This window comes from Acanthisitta chloris, unplaced genomic scaffold, assembly GCF_000695815.1.
Source record: "Acanthisitta chloris isolate BGI_N310 unplaced genomic scaffold, ASM69581v1 scaffold11436, whole genome shotgun sequence".
In the NCBI taxonomy this organism is placed as follows: Eukaryota; Metazoa; Chordata; class Aves; order Passeriformes; family Acanthisittidae; genus Acanthisitta; species Acanthisitta chloris.
This window is the reverse complement of record NW_008677680.1, coordinates 3,868-24,109: the sequence shown is the minus strand read 5'-3', so window position 1 is coordinate 24,109 and position 20,242 is coordinate 3,868. Positions and strand designations below refer to the sequence as shown.

Below are 20,242 nucleotides of genomic sequence, written 5' to 3'. Positions count from 1 at the left end.
CCCACAGGGGAATGCTGCAGAATATCCACCCTATCCCCCATAACCCAAACTAGCCAGAGCAGTATTTCCTATTATGTCTCCATAACCTAATCTGACCCCCTCTAGGGTCTCCAGATTAATATCTGGGAAAGCTCACAAGTCCAACCACCCAATTACAGGGAGGAAAGGTTTATCCTATCTAAACAGCACAAAATGTAACCTAGATCCAGCTGCCCCCTCACTCCTAAGAGCCTGATCTCAATCCCTAGCAAGCTGAACAAACTGGGAAGGGGTCACGGGAGAGATGAGGAGGGTCTCTCCCTGCTCTTGTATCATATGAAACCTGCAGGAGGAGCAGCTATTTTAATTGGCAAATCCCCTGATTTGAGGTTTAATCCCTCTCCATTTTTACTGAACTTCCCTCACACCAGAGCAACATGGGGAATAGATGACAGGCCCCACCTTGAACCACTGCCCAACAAGAGGAGCCCACATTGTCTCCATGAGCAGGGAGCAGGGGATGATGCTCCTCAGGACACACAGTGTTCCCAGCCCAGCCTGGGACATGCAGAGGTGAAGGGCTGGTACCACCATGTGCCATTGAACACGGATGTGCCTGAGGAAGGGTGAGGGTTAGAGCAGCCTTGATGTTGTCAGAGCAGAGCAGACACCAGACAGAATCACAGCCCAGGGTGACTGCAATGTCCCCAGAGCACCTCCTGTGCTGGGGTTGAGAAGTTTCAACCAGGACAGAATAGTCAGTCCCAAGGCAGCCTTTGTGCCTTTTTGGATCCCTTTTCTATCCTTATTTCCTTTAGGAGAAGAGTGGAGGGACGTTGTCTAACTTTTTGGATTGTATTTTAGCCACCTGACAAAGCTGAACGCATGGACAAACAGCAGTCAAGAGGACCGGAAAGCAGATTCCCCATCCCATTCAGGATCTCATCTCTGACTTTGGCTAGAAGGAGAGGAACATGCAAAATCTCCAGGAAGATCCTGCCCTGGCAGGGAATCCCAGTCTGGGTGTCATTCAGAGCCCATCCAAAGGGAAGACCCACATACTTCACTCAGTGCAGGGTTGTGTTGCATCCACAGATGCCCCACAGCCTAAATTTTCCACATAGCTCAGGGCTGCATTGCCAAGCACCAGCTTTGCAAACACAGACTGAGCCTCCCTCCAACTTCCAGCCGCAATTTATTGATTAGAAAAGCCTGTCTAGTCAATAAAGGCTCCTATGAAAAAGTTCCACTGCTCTGCACTCACATGCCGTGATCCGTCTGGCTGTGTTAGCAGCCCTTGCTTTTGATGCTTTCTGACAAGATGGATTTGTGGCCTTGACTTTTCCAGATCAGGAGAAACTTAATCCTAGAGGATAAAATTACAGACTAGTAAAAAAACTCCATGACTGGCCTCATTAACTGCCATATAAGAAGTTCAGAGCCTTCTTAGCTAGAAAGAAGCATCTACAGCTGTCCTTTGCCTTGAGGGAGAGGCTGCTCTGAGCAGACAGCACAAAGCCCTTGGCAAACACTGTGCTCCTGAAGTGCATGACACACTCATGGCACCAGCCAGGCTGCTTCATCCTCTGCAGACAGCAGGGAAAGGGCAGACGGTCCCAGGTCTCCACCTATAAAGTGATTTGGGAGCAAGCAAAGATAATGCCCAGTTCTAGCCAAAGGTGTCTGGGCAGATAAAAATAAAAAAACCCTGGAACAACCATATGGAAATGTGAATTAATGAAATATTTCAGCAACTGACTCAATCCTAATTGAGAGCTGAGAACCCTCCACCTCCCTTCTGCTTTCCAGGATATAAAAATGACACTGGTAGGTGGAAATAACTACAGCTGTCCCAGTGAGAGAGAAATCAGAGCTTCACAGTGAGGGTAATGGCCAAAATTAAGCACTTGCTTGGTGCTATTACACAACACATCCCAGGAAACAGCTTCCAAAAACTTGACCTTCTCTTCAAAGGCTTCTTTTTTGAATCATCTTTCCTTCTGCTAACAAGTGAAGTGGATACAGCACTCAAGAAGGGCACTTTGGATGCTGGAAAGATCCTTACCCATGGGATAGATGCAGGAGAGGTAGGGGCAATGCTCACGTATTTGCTCAGCTCCTGGCTAGACCTCAAGCTTCTACAGCTTCCTAAGGGCAGTGTCACCTCCTACTGCTCTCTCTGGTGCCCAGCCTGTTTGGCAGTCAGGACTCTAAAGATGATTTTCAGGCATGTAATAGGAGTGCAGCCTGGTTGTACGGAGCCTGCACTGACTCCTTACTGACAGGCACAGTGTTTGTTCCAGCCAGATAGTTTTTTGTCCTCTTCTTCCAGCCTACCACTGGTTTTCACAGGGCAGTAGCAGCACAGCTTGCACATAAGAGAATGTCTGGAAGTGACAGTTGCCACAGCTATATCCATACAGCCCTGGCCATCTGAACACGTCAGAACCATGCTCCACACCACAGAGTGAAGTTATAAATAAGATATTCCCGAGCCTCAATTCAGAGCACAACTTGTGAGTGTACAAAACACTAAGCCTTCTGCTTTGACCTCTTTCACTTTCTTTTATAGACATGATGCGTTTGCAAAGACTCCTCTGCAGAGCAGCTCTGCTCCACAGAAGCCTTCAACGCCAGCACAGTGACGCGCACAGGTTTATGTAACCATACCCTCCACTTCTGTACATCACTCTGCCCAGTCCAGACACCCACCCAAGTTACCTGCTGGCTCTTCTCCATGCCACAAGCCTGTATATCAAGGGTCCCAGCACACCAGAGGACTCTGAGGAAGCTCCTGAGGTCTCCAACAATGTCACTCAGCAGGCTATGTTTCTGTTCTCCTCCTTTCTTTGAGCATTACAAGCTGTTCTAGGTGAGGGCTGCCTCTTATGAACATGATCACTGCCCAGCCAACAAGACCCTAGAGCAGCCAGGATCCCTTGATGTCATCAGAGATAATAAAGCTTCAGAGTCTCTGCTTAGACCTCACCTGTCCTGCTGGGACACGGCATCTTATGACCAACTGCTGTACAAAAGCAAGTGAGCTGTGTATTTTTTTGTTGTGTACTTCACTCAGCCAATACCCCACAATATCTCCAACTACACTGACTCAGCTGTCAGCACACACTGAGCTGTGAAGTACCACAGAAAAAGGGGGAAAACACAGCATAAGAGCCTACACAAAACAAGACAGAAGACGAACGGCTGGGAGAGAGGTAGAGCCTTCCAAACCTTTTGTGATGTGCTGCCAGCAGCACATCATGGCAACACCACATTTACACTCGCTGTCATCCTCAACCACAGTGACAACAAGTGATGCTTTGTTTCTCTGCATCTTCCCAGTTCTACCCACTTTGATACTGAAGCACAAGCAGGAGGAAGTGGGTTCATGCTCAAGGAGCACAACTACTGCATGTGTTGTTCGTGGGTACAGAGCAGCCCACCTCAGTGTGGAGAACGACTGGAAGGTGCAGATTGGTTCAGTGATCAGCCTGGGGGTCTTGGCAGAGAAGAGAGCACAGGGCAGGGCACAAAACTGGAGGGATCCAGGATTTCCACCTGTCTCTGCCCTTGGAGGTGAGTACTGTCCCATGCTGAGAGTTGTGTGTTGAGGTTAATTCACTGCACAGCTCTGGTGACCTCAGGAAAGGCATTTTATCTCTGTGCCTTGTTTTTCCCCCTCCATTTGCAGAGGAAGGAGAGCCCACTCCTACCTCAGAACGTGCAAGGTCTTGCCATAAGCAAAGTGCTTTGAGATACTCTCATGGCTCACCCCTGAAACCATCCCTCCCAAGCCTCCTCCTCATCCCCTGTGCAGGCATGTGGCACCCCCCACAAGCCCCTCCTAGGTATGTGCTTAGAGACCCAACAGAAAAGAGAGGGGCAGGAGGGCAAGAAAACTTCACATGAGAGAACATTGGGAAAGGGACCAGGAGCTCCCAGAGGCACAAAGCATCACAGCAGCAACACAGCCTATAGACCCCAATCCATCACACAGCCCAAGCCCAGCCCCTTGTGCTACCCCAGCCATCCCCACAAATGTGTTACAAACGCATTCAAAGGGCTTTTTAAATTTTTAAACCTTGCATTTTTCTCACTCACAGCAGCGACCCCAACCTGCTCCAGCCTCCATGTGGGTCTGACCTCCCAGGTGGGCCCCAGAGATGGTGCAGGTGGTGTTAAACTAGGCACAGGTCTGCCTGTTCCCACCCAAGGATTTCACTCTTCAGCTTTCAGATTAGGCCTCCCACCTCAGCTCCTCAGCTCCCAACCCCAAAACCAGGGCAAGGACCCTTCTGTCCTCCTGCCCAGCATGGGCTGGAGGGTGCTGTGCTCCCCATGCAGGTCTGGCTCAGGCAGGGGGACTCAGGTGGTCCAGAGGACCTTCTAAGCCAAGACCACCGCAATGAACAACGGTGATACCCCAGGTGCCCCATCTGGCACAGGCAAGGACAAGTCCTGGCTCCAGAATGGAGAATGGAGACATAAAAAGCACTTTGCACCACAGTCATGTTATCCCCTCATCCCTCCCCCTCATCCCCTTTGGAGCTTCTTAACTTCAGAAACCTTCCTCCAGAGGAGTGTTGGAGTGACAGAAAACATTTTCCAAGCCTAATATCAGTTCCAGATGTTCACAGCCATTTCAGTTTGTACCTCACCCTGTAAAACACATTTCTCCCTCTCCCTCTCTCAAGTGCAGCGCCTGCTTCGTTCATGACATAATGCGCTGGCGCGTTCGGCCGCGCCACACACACACACACACACACACTTGCACCCTCTTCGAGAGCCCCATGTTCAAACAAAGAGCATCACTCAACTACAAAGCCATCACACACATGGAGTTACGAGTAATTTCCACAAGTCTTAATAAACAGTTTGGGATGTAATTGCTCTCCGTCTTCTCCGCTGGCTCCCGAGCGCAGAGCCGCTCGCTCCCCGCGCGCTGGTGTTGAAAGCGTGGTTTGTTTCGCACACAAGTTCACCTCCTCTCAGCCTCAGATGGGCCAAGGGCTGTGTTTTTCTAAGCACCAGTAACAAGCCTCTTAAAAAGGCTCTTACAGCCCAGGGCAGCTGAGCCGTGCAGGCTCCCACCTCCCTCTGCCCCATCCTGCAGCGGTGCCACCCTGTGCAGAGGCTGGCAGGGAGCAGAAGGGATGCACATTAGACCAACCTCAAAACTCCCTCCTGACTCTGCTCCAAGAGGAAGAGGAGCAAATATTTTCTGGCTCAAGGGAAAGGTTATATCTTCCAGTTGCAAAGCAAGGAGTTTCGCAAGGGTGAGAGACTGGAGGCTTTTGGAAGGCAGAAGGAAGGCAGAAGGCAGGTGAGACAGGTGCCTGGTGACATCTAGTTTGCCACAAGGCTGAAGAGCAGGTTGGCACAGCTCTAGCCACAGCCAGTGGCTCTCTAGCCACAGCCAGTGGCAGGAATCCCAATAATAAATGGCTACAACTGTAATAAAACAAACAAAACCCTTGTCGAGGCACAAATAAGTCACAGTTTGAAACTCAAGAGATCCAAGGCATGAATGGCAGCAGCTTTAAGAGCCCTCCAACCTTGCCAGCTCCTCCCAGCCCAGTGCTGCCACGCTCTGCAACCACTTAAGATACCCCTCCCAATGGGAGCAACCTGCTCCTCCCCAACAGCCCACGGACTGATGGGGAAGGAAGATCATCAACATCCATCAAAAGCCATCCAAATGTCATATTCTACATGCTCTCACAACAGCTTTCCCTTTCTGGGGTTGACTCATTGTTTTTGTAGATGCTACTCAGCTGTGATGAGCTGTGGTGCAGCAGGACAGGTGGGTGATGGTGGTGAGGGGATATCCAGGCAGGGATTTTTGGCTGGGTGAAGAATTTGAGAGCTGTAGCAGTCAGCATCTCTGCAAACCTAAGCAAGGTATTTGCAGGAATCAAGTCATCTGGCATTAGAGGCCTGAAGGGTAAGAAAGGAATGAAGGCAGGAATGTTGTTTGGTTATAAACAACACAGAAAAAAAAAGGGAGAGATTTAGGATTGGCTTTTCTCTTTAATTGTTAATAGGGTCATTCTGTCCCAAACAGTCCCCCAGAGCAGGGAGAGGGGAGGGCAGCTCCCCACAATGAATTCAATTGCCTGTCAAACACATGGCAGTCATAAAAGGAAAATAATAATAATAATCTGTATTTCCTACTCTGGCTGCCAGGCAAAGATCCAGCCACTTCAAAGGAGAAACCCCACGTTTCCCTGGTCTGGCCTCACCTGACTGATGTGTGAGCAATCTGGAATCCCCATCCAAAACAAAGCCCCTCCTTTGGTGGCTTGTTTTCCTTCTCTGTTACTGGAGGGTGCCCCTCCAAGATAAAGAACAAGCCTTCTTCCATGCCGGGAAACTAGAAACATAACCCAGGGGCTATGGCCACATTGGGCAGCTTCTGAAGTGGATACTGGCAAGGTGTAAGAGAAAGGTCCTGTGGGACTGGACTGGTATATGAGCCAGGAATCAGAGCTCCATCTTGCAGGGGTCTCCACAAACAGCCAGGGTCCCCCAGGATGTAGGGCTCTGGCTCTCTCCAGCAGCAATAATACACCTCTTGTAGCACAATATTTTTGGATGTGGTATAGATGGGCCTGAGATGAACAGAGAGGGTAGAAACTTCCCTGTGGCTGTGAGCTGGAGCAGTTTGCACAGTGGTAACTCAAGGCAGCAGAGCACTTGGCTCAGAGGGTCTTACATTAGTGAGGAGAAGAAAAAGCCCCTACCACAAGCTGAGAAAGCTTCTGACCACAGCCTAAAGACTGCCTGTGTGCAACTACTGATCTTGCTCTGTATTATCTTCCTGACAGGGAAACACAGCCAAATGTCTTGTTAGGATGCCCTGAGAGTCCCTGCAAGAAAGACTGTATGAGCACAGCAAGGTTCCCCCTTCCAACACCAGTCCTGTCCCAGGTAAATCTCTGCTTCAGTCAGCAACATCAGCTGCCCTCAACATGTCACATGAGCTTCTTTAGCAAACTACATCCAGAATCCTCAAGCAAAAAGCAGTAGGTTCTGCCTGGCTTTCCATGCAGCACCACCATCACTCAAGGTCTCAAGTCCTATTTTCTGAAATCCATCATTGATTCACCCAAATCAACTCCCATCCTTCACAGCTCTCTGCCTTGTCCAGCAGTTCCTGGAGCATGGCCTGAATTGCTGACAAAGACTTTGCAAGGCACAGAGCACTCAGTCCAAGCTTGGGAACTAAACTCCAACCCTGGGAAGTTTCAGATTCCCCTGGAGAAGTTTTGTGCTCTTTAAATGATCTCCCTACATATTGCAGGCTTCAAGTTCCTTTGATAGGTGTGCAAGGCAGCTGCAAGTGTCCTTTCAAAGGTAGGCATGCCATAGAGTACTTGCTGGAAAGGATGTAAAGCCCTTGAGCTGTTGAGGTGTTCCCCCCCACTGTTCCCCCCCACTCACCATCCTGTGGTATTTCAGATGGATCAGATCCAACAACCACTTCAGAAACTCCAAATCACAGCTCTCCTGCCCAAAAAGGGCAAAACATTTCCTTCTGCCACACTGCATTTTTGTATTTTCCCTTCCCCTCAAATACCAAATCTGCAGAAACCTCCAGAAACCTCTCCTGAATTGAGTGAGTTTGATACCTCCTGTAACACCTCAGCTGCACATGCTTCCCCACCAAAGCAGTGTCTCACAGCCAGGTGGAGCACAGGAAGCATCACCATGAACCCTCTGCTCCACAAGGAACTTGCCCTCACACTCACCTGTGTACAGGTCTGTGTCCGTGTACTCATCCACCTTCTTGTGGTGCAGGACATAGTCAGACACCTTTGTCCCAATGGCAGGCTGCACATCCAGCCACTCCAGAGAGACCACAGTGCTGGAAGGCTCCACGTTGGGGGAGAGCCGCAGGCTGGGCAGGAGACAGGAAAGAAAGCAAATAAGTCATCAGCTCCCTTTCTGGGCGGGAATCCACCTCTCCAAGCAGCACAATCCCCATCAGGGCCCACAGTCACACACAGGGATGTGGCCATAGACAGAGGGCACAAGGGGAGTCATCTAGAGCAAGCAGGTGAGCGAACCTTCAGTTGAAGGTCAGTTGGGTCCAGCCTACTGCAGTGTGTGCCCTTACCTCCCCCAGCTCCTGGAAAAGCCAAGCTCATGCAACCACAGCCATGCACCCCCAAATATCCCATTAAAGGGGCATTCATCATCTGGGGGAACTGCTGAACTTCAGCAGCCCAAGGAACCGAGGACCAACACCCCAGGAGCAAACGAAAGGGAGAGGATCCAGTTTACTGTCATGAAACCCAGCAGAGCTGAGACCACGGGAGGGGAGGGCCCTGTGTACACTGCCAGGGAGCAAAGGCGAGCGAGGGTGGGAGGGGGAGAAGGAAGGGGCAGGTGTGGTGTGAATTCACCCAGCTGCAAACAAGCAAACCTCTGATGGGTGTGAGTGAGAGCCAGAGCAGGGCAGCTGTGCAGGAGCTCCTGCCCGGAGCAGGGACGACGTGGGCTGGGATGGAGGCAGAGGAGCTTTGTGCTCCTGGCCCTGCTAGTGCAGAGGCTCCCTTAGCACTGGGGTAAACAACAACACGAAGTACAGGGCTATGGAGAGTCTGGCTCCAAACATACAGAGCATTTGTTGGACTTGGGATGGGAAATGAATCCCCTCTGAGGATATTGGCTCACTAAGAAGGTGTTCTGCTCCTTGTGGCTCGCTGGAGCCAGTCTTCCTGCTTTCTCAGCTAATTCCCCATCAGTTTGCTCCTGATTTGCTCTCACTCTGACAAGCCACAATGAATTGCACTGTAATTCCATTTCTTTCAGCATTTGAAATCCCATTCTACAAGCACTGCTAATCAGGTGATGAAAATCTATAAGGAAACCTTCCAGGGCCACAGCCGGAGCCAGGATATCCTAAAGGCATCAGTCACACAGTACTGGACTGTGGCCCCAGGGCCCAAAGGTGTGGAAGGAGGTGCCCATTGGGAAAGGGGCTGGTGCCAGAGGGCTGGGACCCACGGGAGGGCTCACATGGATACGTACACAGGTGGAGGGAGAGGGCTGCAGTTCGGGAGTCCGTTCTCGTCGAAGGCGTTGAGGTCGCACCTGCACCAGTCTTCGATAACATCGCCTTTCCCCGAGCACCAGTATGAGCTCATCAGGGCTCCCTTGAAAGCCTGACGTGAGAACAAAAAGCGTGAACACGTGTGCTAAGGACTCAGTGAAATCTGGCCAGGGGCTTGGCTGTGTGGTGCTGAGCATCAGGGAGGGCTGTGCACGGAGTCCTGGGATCAGGAAATACGGGATGTTGGGGAGGTGACTCTCTGCATAGCCCTGGGCCCATCCCTTCACTTCTCTGTGTTTTAGCTCCCATGTATTGAGTGATACTAGCTCATCTCTGCATACTGGTTTTGGTGTGGGGATGGGGAGTGTCCACACAATCCTATGGAGAGGATCTCCTGTGGTGAAGGACTGAGCTGCCTAAAGAAACACAAACATCAGTCCCTTTGTGACACTGGACATCATATGCACAGTACCTGCACACTGCTGTGTACAATGAAACTCTTCCCCTTGCCCATCTTGTAATTGTTTCTGTCCCCCCTAAGAATCAAGTAATGCCTACATTCTCAACTACACAGATCACTTCCAGCCTTCTCACACGTTTGTTATTCGTAAGAAGTGCCCTCCTGCAAGCAAACTGCTGCTTTATTCGCTTGCCTAAGGAACAATCACAAGGAAAACAACAGTATCTGGAAGAAAAAATAAAACCTGGAAAATACTTGCAGGCTGTGCCCAGCCTGACCAGAAGCCCCCCTGATTGCTCCTAATGATGCCAATGGATCCCTTGGAATAATAGATGTTGATCTGCTAGGGTCTGAATTCCCAAAGCCCTTCAGGTCTAATCCCCCAGTGTCTTCCCTGTGCTCATCCCACAGCTCAGGGTGTTTGGTGTTGGCCCTCACAATGCAGGCTGTGCTCATCCCACAGCTCAGGGTGTTCGGTGTTGGCCCTCACAATGGGGCATCCCTCACTCCACACCCTGCTGCAGTTCAGACCACATGGATTTCAGGTGGTTTCCTGTGCTACCCTTTGCCTGTAATTAAACCCCCAGTTTGGAAGACAGCATCTCTCCCAGCACACACACACAGAGCCAACATTCAACCCGACCCTGCAAAGTCACAACACTCAGAATAATCAGAACACCAAAACATCATCCACCTAAACAAACCACTCTGTAATGCTTTTGACCTTTTAAGAGGCACATTCAGGAGTCCAAACACCTTCATGGGTCACCTCATCCAATGCAGCAGAACTATTTTGCCCTTAGAAATCTGCCTGCGGATGCCTGGCCCTGGTGATACTGCCTGTGCTGCCAGGGTATGCCTTAGAGATAAAACTGTGCCCTTTGAGGAGGACAGGGACAGCTCTGGCTGCAGCATTTAGCAGAAAACTCTAGGAAAAGCGCCATCCCAGGGAGGTTTCTGAAAGGAGGAGGTATAAATAGAGCCTGACGTCAGGGCTCCCATTGTCCGGGGGTTTGTCACTCTCCCCCAACACCCCCAGCACCTTTAACGAGGAGCCTCAAGGCTCTTGTGTCTGCAAAAATTTCTGCTTCCAGGCATTTACAGACTGCTCCAGATGGGAAAAAATGGAGGGGGAAAAATAGGAAGGGAAAAACATGTGAAAAAGAGAAAATGTGACATTTTTCTCTGTTCTTTAGAATGTAATTGAAGCGCAAGGCTGGAAAGGGCATCCAAAGTAATTGGAGAGCAGGGAAGAGGAGAGGAGTTTATCTGACACCTGGATAAATGGGAGCAGACACACATCTGCAGAGAGTGGTGGGTCCATGCAGGATAGGAGCAGAAAATGATGCACATAGATGGATGGGGAAGCATGTGCTCTCCCTAGGAAGCAAGATAAATATGCTATGCTGAGGGTACATGTGTGCACAGACAGACATTGTGGGAGAAGACAGATGTTGGGTGATCCTGGGAAGAGCTGCACTGTCACACTGTCACACTGCTCTGCTGTCCCTCATCCCCTCCCCTAACCCCTGCTGCTCTGGGTGCTTTCTCCCTGTTCCCTCACCCAGCTCCTCCCTGCACATCCCTGACCCAGAGAAGAAATCCCACCCATCCCATCCCTGCCCTTTAGCAGGAGTCAATTCCTTCTGTTTTTCTTTCTCCTGCTGTTCAGTGTGAGCTGGATGAGCAATCCCCTCTGCTCTGCCTGCCCAGCCTCGCATACATTTTAATTAGATCCTGCAGGTACCCAGCTGTCATCTGCCTTGTGTCACCCTCCACACAAACGAGGTTAGTGAATCGATGCGTCCTCTGACTGCGCTCATTATGGTGAGCACACCTACACACATTAACTGGGTTACTGGGAGCACGGCTGCCCCCGTGCCGGCTCCTGCCTCCAACCTGACTGATATCAGGGCCAGGATGGGGCACCCAGGCAGCCAGGACTTGTCCCTGGCTTGTCCCCCTGTACTGGGCACTGATGAGGTCACACCTTGAGTCCTGTGTCCAGTTTTGGGCCTCTCGAGACAAGAAAGACATTGAGAGGCTGGAGCGTGTCCAGAAAAAGCCAACGGAGCTGGGGAAGGATCTAGAGAGTAAGTTTTATGAAGAGCAGTTGAGGGAGCTAGGAGGGCTCAGCCTGAAGAAAAGGAGGCTCAGGGAAGATCTTTTCACTGTCTACAAATACCTGATAGGAGGTTGTAGCCAACTGAGGGTTGGTCTCTTCTCCCAGGGAACTAGCGACAGGACAAAAGGAAACAGCCTCAAGCTGTACCAGGGGAGGTTCAGGTTGGACATCAGGAAGAATTTCTTCACTGAAAGAGTGGTCAGGCATTGGAAGGGGCTGCCCAGGGAGCCAGTGGATTCACCATCCCTGGAGGTGTTCAAGAAATGACTGGACATGGCACTTAGTGCTCTGGTCTACTTGACAAGGTAGTGAGAGGTCAAACATTGGACTTGATGATCTTGGAGGTCTTTTCCAACCTCAATGATTCTGTGATTGCACGATTCTATGGGTCACCTTCTCTTGCTTTCCAGTGGGATTTAAGCCAGTGGTTTCTGGGATTTTCCTGTCAGTGCTGGGGAGCACATGTTGAAGGGTGGGGAAGCATCAAGAGCAAACTGATGGTGGGCAAATAGGCAGAATCACACAGAAAGAAGAGATGAAGCTCCACCATTGCTTTAGAAGACTCTACATCCTCCATGGGGACACCAGCCTGCTCTGTGGGGACATGCAACTGCTCCACAGAAACTTCAGGACAAACTGAGGGTCTTCATGAGCTGCATGTCCTTTCCTGCTGCCGTGTTTGGAAATGTGCAGTAAACACTCTCCTCCCTGCCAGGAGACAGCACCTACAAGTAGTCCACCTCCAACATGACCATCACCACACTGGCTGCTTCACCATTATGGTCACACCAAGTTACTGAGCTGAGAAAACCCAAGAGGGTCTGGAATCATGAAGAGCTTCCCAGGAGCAGCCTTATCTGCTGGGAATGGCAGTGGCCCCCAACATGCTTCCTGCACTCCTGAACCTCTCGCCAGAACCCCAACAACCCCTCTGTGCCCTAAGGCAATTTTATCTTTCATTTAAAAGTATCCAAATTGTATTGTTTCCCTGTGAATCAGCCCATTTAGTTTATGTCCTTCAGTGCCAGAGGGGAAATTTATGAGATGAGAAACTGGCTCGAAACGTTTATTTTCTAGATGACGAGTCATGCCATTAGATATATAGCTTTATGAATCATAGGAACAGCATCTAATTTGCTCTTAAAGGTATAATAGGTCTGACTCCCCACACCCATGCACACACATATATTGGATTGATAGTTCCCCCCTAGGATGGCTAGTTCATTTGTTTTGACACAAGCAAGACTTACAGGACCATAAAGTCCCATCTTACCATAAGCTAAGCCTATTCATAAAAAAAATATTAGGGAAACGAACGATCAGCTAAGCACATTTATCCTACACTCCATTGCATATGGATCTTTCTCCTGTTGTTATTTGTGCTCAAGGGGGAGGCCATTTGGCCCCATTTTATAGTTTAGACACTCTGCAACAGAATAGAGAAGAACATTTCCTTTGTCCTCTGTTAGACCTGGCTGATGGAGGGAGAAGCTTTCAGTTATTTCTGACTGTGGGTTTTCTGTTGACATCCCTGGAGAAGTAAGTTATAGGACATGAAGGAACCTTCCAGATCAGCTTTTGCAGGACTCAGCATGTACCACAGGGACTGTTATTTGCAACTGGGATACTGGAAAGGGCATGTGATGGGTGATTGTCTGTGAATAGCTGCTCTTCTCCATGGCTGACAGGGATATGAAAATCTGGCTCATTGAGTCTAGGTGTCTTGGGGATTGATATACATACCTCAGTTTTTGAAAAAAAGGGATTGATATACATACCTCAGTTTTTGGAAGAATTAAAAAGGAAATACAAGGGGATTAAAAAACAACCACAAGTGAGCATGTAGGCTGGACAGAGATGTGCTGAAGATAGAGGAGATGGTCTGGAAGCTGGAAATTTTATTCATTTTGGCCAGGAGATGGTCTGGAAGCTGGAAATTTTGTTCATTTTGGGGTTTGCACTGGTTTCCTCAGTCTTAGTTTCCTTTTTTGTTCTTCTTTTCAATGCAGAACGTGAGGAAAAAGTGGAAGCAGGCCAGGGACACAGCAGCCAACAGAGACATCCTGTCCCTTCCTGTCTGAAGGATGGAGATGGTGCCTGCACACCATCACCACCTTCCCTTGAGTGCAGGCAGGAGGAGGCAGTGGGGTGCCTGATTTACCAGCAAACCCAGTCACCCAGTGATGCCACCCCATATGGTGCCTGACACCACAGGGCTGGAGCTCCCGGACACTGCAGGCTCCAAGCAGTCTGTGGATAGGAATAGCAACTGTTCATCAAGGGAAAGAACAGGACATGTAGGCTCAAGGAGGGATGTCACAGCCTGAATGGGATGTTGCCATAACGATAGGGTGGCTGGAGGAAAAGCTTTCCATGCCCTCACAGCAATTCTCAGCACTGTTCACAGGACATAAATGCTGCTCTTAGTCTAGACATCTCTGGGAGGAGGGGAAAAAAAAAACCAACAAGGAGGAGGAAAGCTAAGGATTTCCCAGTCCAGAGACTCTTTCCAGGATCATGCAGTTCACGTCTGAAAGTCTGCTCCAGGTTCACAGCAAAGGAGGATGAAGTTTCCCTATGCTGTTGGCAATTGATCTCATCCTGTGCTGCTCACACCCTCTCTGCCTCTCCCAGGGGATCAGGATCACCAGCACTTCATCCTGGGAAGGCTCATCAGCGCTCTGCCGGAAAGGTCAGGGTGCTGGAAGGGACCCAGGGTGGGCAGCATCCTGATTTCTGTTATTTATGGGATCTGAGGGAGCAGCAGAGGACACTGTAAAATCTGGCAGCAGGGGAAATAAAAGCCTTCGCACCGCTGCGAGCCCCGTCCTGGGGAGCCGGCTCTGCTTTCACACCTCGACACAAAGCTCCCCATTATAGCCCGACCCGGGCGTTACAATGCAACCATTCTTCCCCTGGAAACACGAGCTGGATGTGGGCTGGAGCTGCAGCAGGATGCTCAAGGGTTCGAGGAGGAGGACAAGGGACAATTAGCAGATCTTCAAACAAAGCAACAACAAATAAAAAACACCCAACCCCTACACCCCAGACCAAAACAAACCACTCAACCTCAAGCACACAAACACTGTCCCCATTCGCCAGGGTTCCCTGTCAGCTTTGGTGGTGGAAAAAGAAATCCCTGGCACTGGTTTCCCCATGCCTTAAGGGGTTGCTTCAGGGAAGCTGTGTGTGTGCAGGGAGGACTATTGTCCTCCAGCAGCTCTGCCATCAGGTGCTGTGTGGGGTCTGTGAGCCCACAGCCTGGGGGACACCTTTCACCCTGGCCAAAACCACCCTGCCAGGCTGGGGACACTGAAGTGGACAGAGGTGACCGTGCTCTGCTCAGCCGGACACAGCTCCTTGGGGCCAGTGGATGCTCACAGGCAAGGGGTGGGAAAGAAAGATGGGGAAATTTGCTCCAAACCTGAGAACTGCCATCCCAGACAGTGACCCCCAGCCTTGCCAGGATCCCAGCCACACTCCAGGGCCAGCAGCACAGGGATGTGCCCCCCAGGAAGGCTCCACACCGTGGGCTGGGCTGCGACGAGGCCATGGCCGCAGCAAATGCTGAGATTACTCAATTTTCACATTAAAGCAAAGTCCTAGGGGTCTTCTAAAAATCCAGGCTCCACATCCATTTGTCTCCTTAAATACACACAACAGGGGTTTGAGTCCATTTCCCACTAGGAGCGAGATTGATCTCTCCTACCTCCCCTCCCTGCACCTCCCTCACCACGCTACCCTCTAAGCACTTCTGCAGCTGGCCAAGCTGCTCCACGGGAGCAGCTTCGTGCTTGTTTTGGGTTTTTTGAGGGGGAAAGGGAACAGACCAAAAACAGGAGGGACCACACTGCCCAACATGCCTTCCTTTTCCCCCCTCCCACTGGCCATAGCTGCCCTGTGGCTCTGGTCATGCACATGGGCATCCCTGTCAAAGATGCACCTGAGAAGAGACAGGGGAAGCAGGACATCCCTGCTCCTGCTCCTCCCAAGGCCTCTTGCCTCCCTGCAGCCCATCCAGGGGATGAGGAGGGTTGTCGAAATCTGGGCTCTCACTTTCTCAGCTCATGCCTCTGGATGGACTCCAGGTCTGTGCTGGGCAGTAAGAAGGATGTTGCTCACCCTATAGGGTGAGGGCAGGCAGGATCATGTTGAAGGTGGAGGATTAAGCCTGAGACACTAATTGGAGAGTCACACAGCTCTCCTTTCCTTTGGATCCAGGATGTTTGCTAGAGGGAAACCAGACAAGGTAACCAAGTCTCTCTTTTCTTCCACCACATGCACTCAACAGCACGTGAAACCTTCCCCCACAGCCACATCAACCACAACAGCTATGAAAAAAGCCATTCAACAAAGCACCAAAAGGTGCTTGGACCTTCAAATGCATCTCCTTGATGCTCCTTGGGAGCATTCTCCTGGGAAGCTCCTTGCCCAGCACTGCCACAGTCCCCAGCCAGGCTGCAGCTATCAGTGACCAGCCAAGGTCTCTGACCAACACCATTCAATCACAAAAAGACCTGCTAGCAGGTGGTCAATTCATAGTTTTCTTTGCATACAAGAAGGAAAAGTGGGGCCTTATAGACTGTTCCTCCCCACTGTTGGGAACAGGAGCTGTGCTGGAGCAGGGCTGAGGGGACAGATCACACACAGCTGAGAGTTTCCTTGAGCTCACAGCACAAATGCCTCTGGACAAATGCTCCCTGGGCAGCAAAAGGCAAAATTTCTGGAGCCCTTCTGAATTTCAAGCCCTTGCTTCAAAGCAAGAGGCAAACAGCAGTTCCCAATGACATGAATAAAAAGAGTTTTCCAACTTATTTCACATGGGCAAAGTGATATATTTTCACCTAATCTCCTGCTTGGAAATGGTCAGTTTTAGCTGAAATCAAACATGCACACAAAGAAAAATTGCAAATCAGCCCACAGCAGACACCCAGCATGGAAACTGAAACCCCAGCACTTAAGAGTCTGGCAAGGTCATCAGCAACCGAGAACAAGGCCTTGGACCGGGCGGTAGCTGTAAATATTAAAGAGTGCATAACTCTCTGCTCTGAGGCAGATGAAAAGACAAACCTATTAAAAAATACACATACTGAAGAGGGCAAAATGTCTTTATCTGTGTCTTGCCTCATCTCTGCTGCGAGGCTTATATAGGAAAACTTTCAGCAAAGTTTTAGGAGTAGTATCCACTTTGTTGATGACCTTGCTTTCTCTCTCTACACATATAGCATTAGCTTTGTGGATATATATGCAAAGAGGAAGAGCTTCGTGGTTTACAATTCTTATTTTTTTAACTCTACAGGGGAATTGGGATGTGCCTGCAGTTCCTGTAAGGTCAGCATGTGCTGGATTGAGGATCATCCACTCTAGAGGGGCAAAGGCAGGCAGGGGAGCACTCAGCTATGGGTGCTGTGCTTGGAGATGTCAGACTTAGCTCAGCCCAGGCACCTGAAAATGCTGTTTATGCCACAGGTGAACACCATTATGCAGTGCCTGGGACACCCCTGGCCTCCTACTTGGTGCTGAAAGGGATATTTCATCATCCAGATGGTACACAAGATGCTCCCAATGGCACCTGCCCCATGGGAGCTTCTCTTGGTGCACGGAGCAATGTTATGGTTTAAGTTGGTGGGTTTCCAGCATGCTTACAGTGGACCAGGCACACACTGGAGCTGATGCAAGGCAAGGAATTCATGCTGAGGGAATGGGAATGGCCAGGAAAGAGGAGGAGGGACAGGGAAGGCAAAAAGCACAGTCCCTGTGTTCTGCTGCAGCAAGGATGGGGATGGCCTTGGATGGGCAGCATGGATGGGGTGATAAGAGGGTCTGTTGTCAAGAGAATCCCACAGCCAAATCAATGAGACCCAGTCCAGCTGTGTGACATGGTCAGAGAAGACAATGTGAACCCGCTTGGTGCCCAACCCAGGACCCTCTGCCCTGTATGGCACAAGTTGACCTGTCCTGGCACATGCTGCTCATTGCCAGCTCCCAGTGTCCCCTGAGCATCTCCTCTGGCTGCATCCTCCATCCTGCAGCTGCCCCAATCCCTCACCCTGTCACCTCTAACCCCAGCCTTGCTGACTGAGAATGTTCTGGGATGAAGGGAGAGCAGACACACACAGCACCTTTGCACAGACAGGCTCCCTAGGGATGCCTCTCCACCCCTGGGTGAGCAGGTGGAAGGAGGAGGAGGAGGAGAAGGGACTCACTGAATGCAGCCCCCTGGAAGATGTCTGGGGTGTCTCTGGCTTGTTTGCTTCATTGAGGTTTTGTTTGTTTGTGTGTTTGTTTGCTGGTTTTCCCAGCACCTCAGCAGAAAGCACAATGCGGGCTGTGCTCCAGCTGCAGCTGATGGGGCCAGCCCTAGCAGGAGCCAGGGGAGCAGGGGAGGGAGGAAGGGAGGGAGGGAGACTGCTGCTGGTGAAACACAGTCTTCAGCTCCCCAGGACAAGGAGGCACCCCAAACGAGCCCAGCAGTGTCAGCAGGGCTGGGGGGACAGGTGAGGAGGAGGAGGGGAGCTTGCAGCCAAGGCCAGAGGGATGGTGGCATTGCCACCTAGACACAGGGCTAGAGAGGGGAGCTGGTGGTGAGCAGGGTCCATGTAGATCCCCCAGATCATAGAATCATAGAATCAACCAGGTTGGAAGAGACCTTAAAGATCATGGAGGCCAACCTCTGCTTGGTCTCACTGTTATTCCTTCCCTATTGGCAATGTACCTCTTGTACCCCAAAAGCAAGATCTTCTTGCAGGCTGCTGCTGGGAAGCACATCTTTCTTGCTTGAAAGATACCAACTTTCCTACTGCTCTCCCTGTACCTGTTATGCCTCATCTCAGCACTGCCCTGAACATGCTGATAACAGCAGGTCAATGTCTATACAATAACTGCTCATCAGGAAGAGCAGATATGGGTGGGGAAAGGATTCAGGATGATAAAACAGTGGGAGAAAGGGAGTTTTGGGAAAAGAGCTAGAAAGAGAGGGGAGCTGAGGTATGGAAATCAGGCACAGCTGCATGGAAGAGTCAGGAGGGTTGATAGATGGGAAAACAGGACCAGGTCAAGACGTAGGCAAGGGGAGATAGTCCACATAAGGGACTTGGGTGCCAGGAGAAGCATGGGGGCTCTTCTGTGCATGGATCTGGGAAGGGGATGAAGCATCACTCCTGGTGGTCACACCTCCATGTGCCAGGATTGTTTCCTGACCTGCAGCCCTCTGCATCCCACCCACAGCTGCCAAGCACTGGCTCCCTCCAGGCATCCTAATCAAGTGCAGGCTCAGTGCTAATAAGTGACTTTAAGCAGGTCTGTCATTTTTGGGCCTGAGATTGGGGTCAGAGGGCTGTGGAGGGGGGTTAGGGGTGGCAGCGAACCGGGAAAGTGGGAAATCAATCTCCATAGGATTAGCAGTGAAGCTCTTACAGAAGCCCAGCCCCAGGGAAGGGAGACGACCAGTCTGGCTGGTCCCTCCTGGAGTAACAGTGACCTCCTGTGGCTGCGGGACTGTCCCAAGGGGATGGTTATTCCCTCTCTCTGCACAGGCACTTTGCAAAGCCACACTGGAGCCCTGGAGGGCTTTGGACACCCCTGGCACAGGTATGTCCAGGATCTGGGAGCCAGGAATGAAGGATTGAACTGATGTCTAGCTCCTAGGATCCCTTCACAGGACACATTCTGCACAGTGTTTTTTACTGTGCTGGACACTGGGAATGACTGTGGTTTGGCTGCTTACAGCATTTCCTTCACCATACTGAAGGCAGAAATGCAGGTCTGTGAGGGTGGTGGGAGGTGAGCAGCAGCATCTTCTAGCTCCATCACTGCCACCATCCTGCAGCATTCCCTTCCAAACACACAGATGAAAACAACACCTCACTCCAGGGAACACAACATTTCTGGCAGGAAGGCAGACTCAAGAGGGGACTGAGTGGGATCATAACGGTGGGGCTGGTCCATCACTGGCTCACTCACCTCTCTGGTGTCATTGTCCTGGATCAGAGCATACAGAGGCACCACCCGGTTGATCTCCAGCAGAACTGGTGTAGGGCTGAGCTGCTCCTTGCCCGGGCGCCGGCACAAGTGGCAGGTGGATGGGCAGCGACCTTTCTCCTCGCAGTGAATCTCCACACCTGAGATGAGGTGATCATCAGACAGCATCTGTGCTGTCAGCAGGCCTGACAGGTAGGTGATGAAGGGCATGGATTTCAGCTCCTTCTTGTTCCCAAGTTCAGTCGTTTCTGGTTTAAGGAGAAGGAAGAAACCAAACAACATTAAATAAATCTCAGCACAGTCCTCTTCCCAAACCCAAACTTTGCTGCAGCCAGGATAAACGCAGCTGCTGAAGGTACAGGCCAGGTGGGAGCAGGAAAACAGAAATGTCAAGGAGAGAAGGAGAAAAACAGGACTTGCAGATCACTGCTTGAGGGTGTGAGCATTTCCAGACAAGCACTTCTAGAGTGACAGAACTGATTGTGTTCTTCTATTTTTTAGCTCGTGTTCTCCTTCTCTTTTCTAACTTGCATATTCACTCTCTGTGTCCCAAAATGTTTTTTTTCTGCTGAGGAGAAACCTCTCCAAAGGGACCACATCAAGTTCACTCCCACACCAACACCAGCCCTCTCTAGTCCCT

The 20,242-nt window shown here is 50.7% G+C and overlaps 1 protein-coding gene across 1 annotated transcript in view; it reads right to left on the bottom strand.

Moving 5' to 3' along the window:
* The window catches only part of LOC103804019 (astrotactin-2-like), a 91,787-nt gene extending 71,945 nt beyond the window's left edge, over positions 1-19,842 (bottom strand). Inside the window, 3 exon segments of the mRNA XM_009076605.1 lie at positions 7,731-7,879; positions 9,016-9,149; positions 19,585-19,842. Of these exon segments, the coding sequence (XP_009074853.1) occupies positions 7,731-7,879; positions 9,016-9,149; positions 19,585-19,812 (511 nt within the window). The 5' untranslated portion in view covers positions 19,813-19,842.
* Positions 19,843-20,242: the final 400 nt, after the last annotated feature.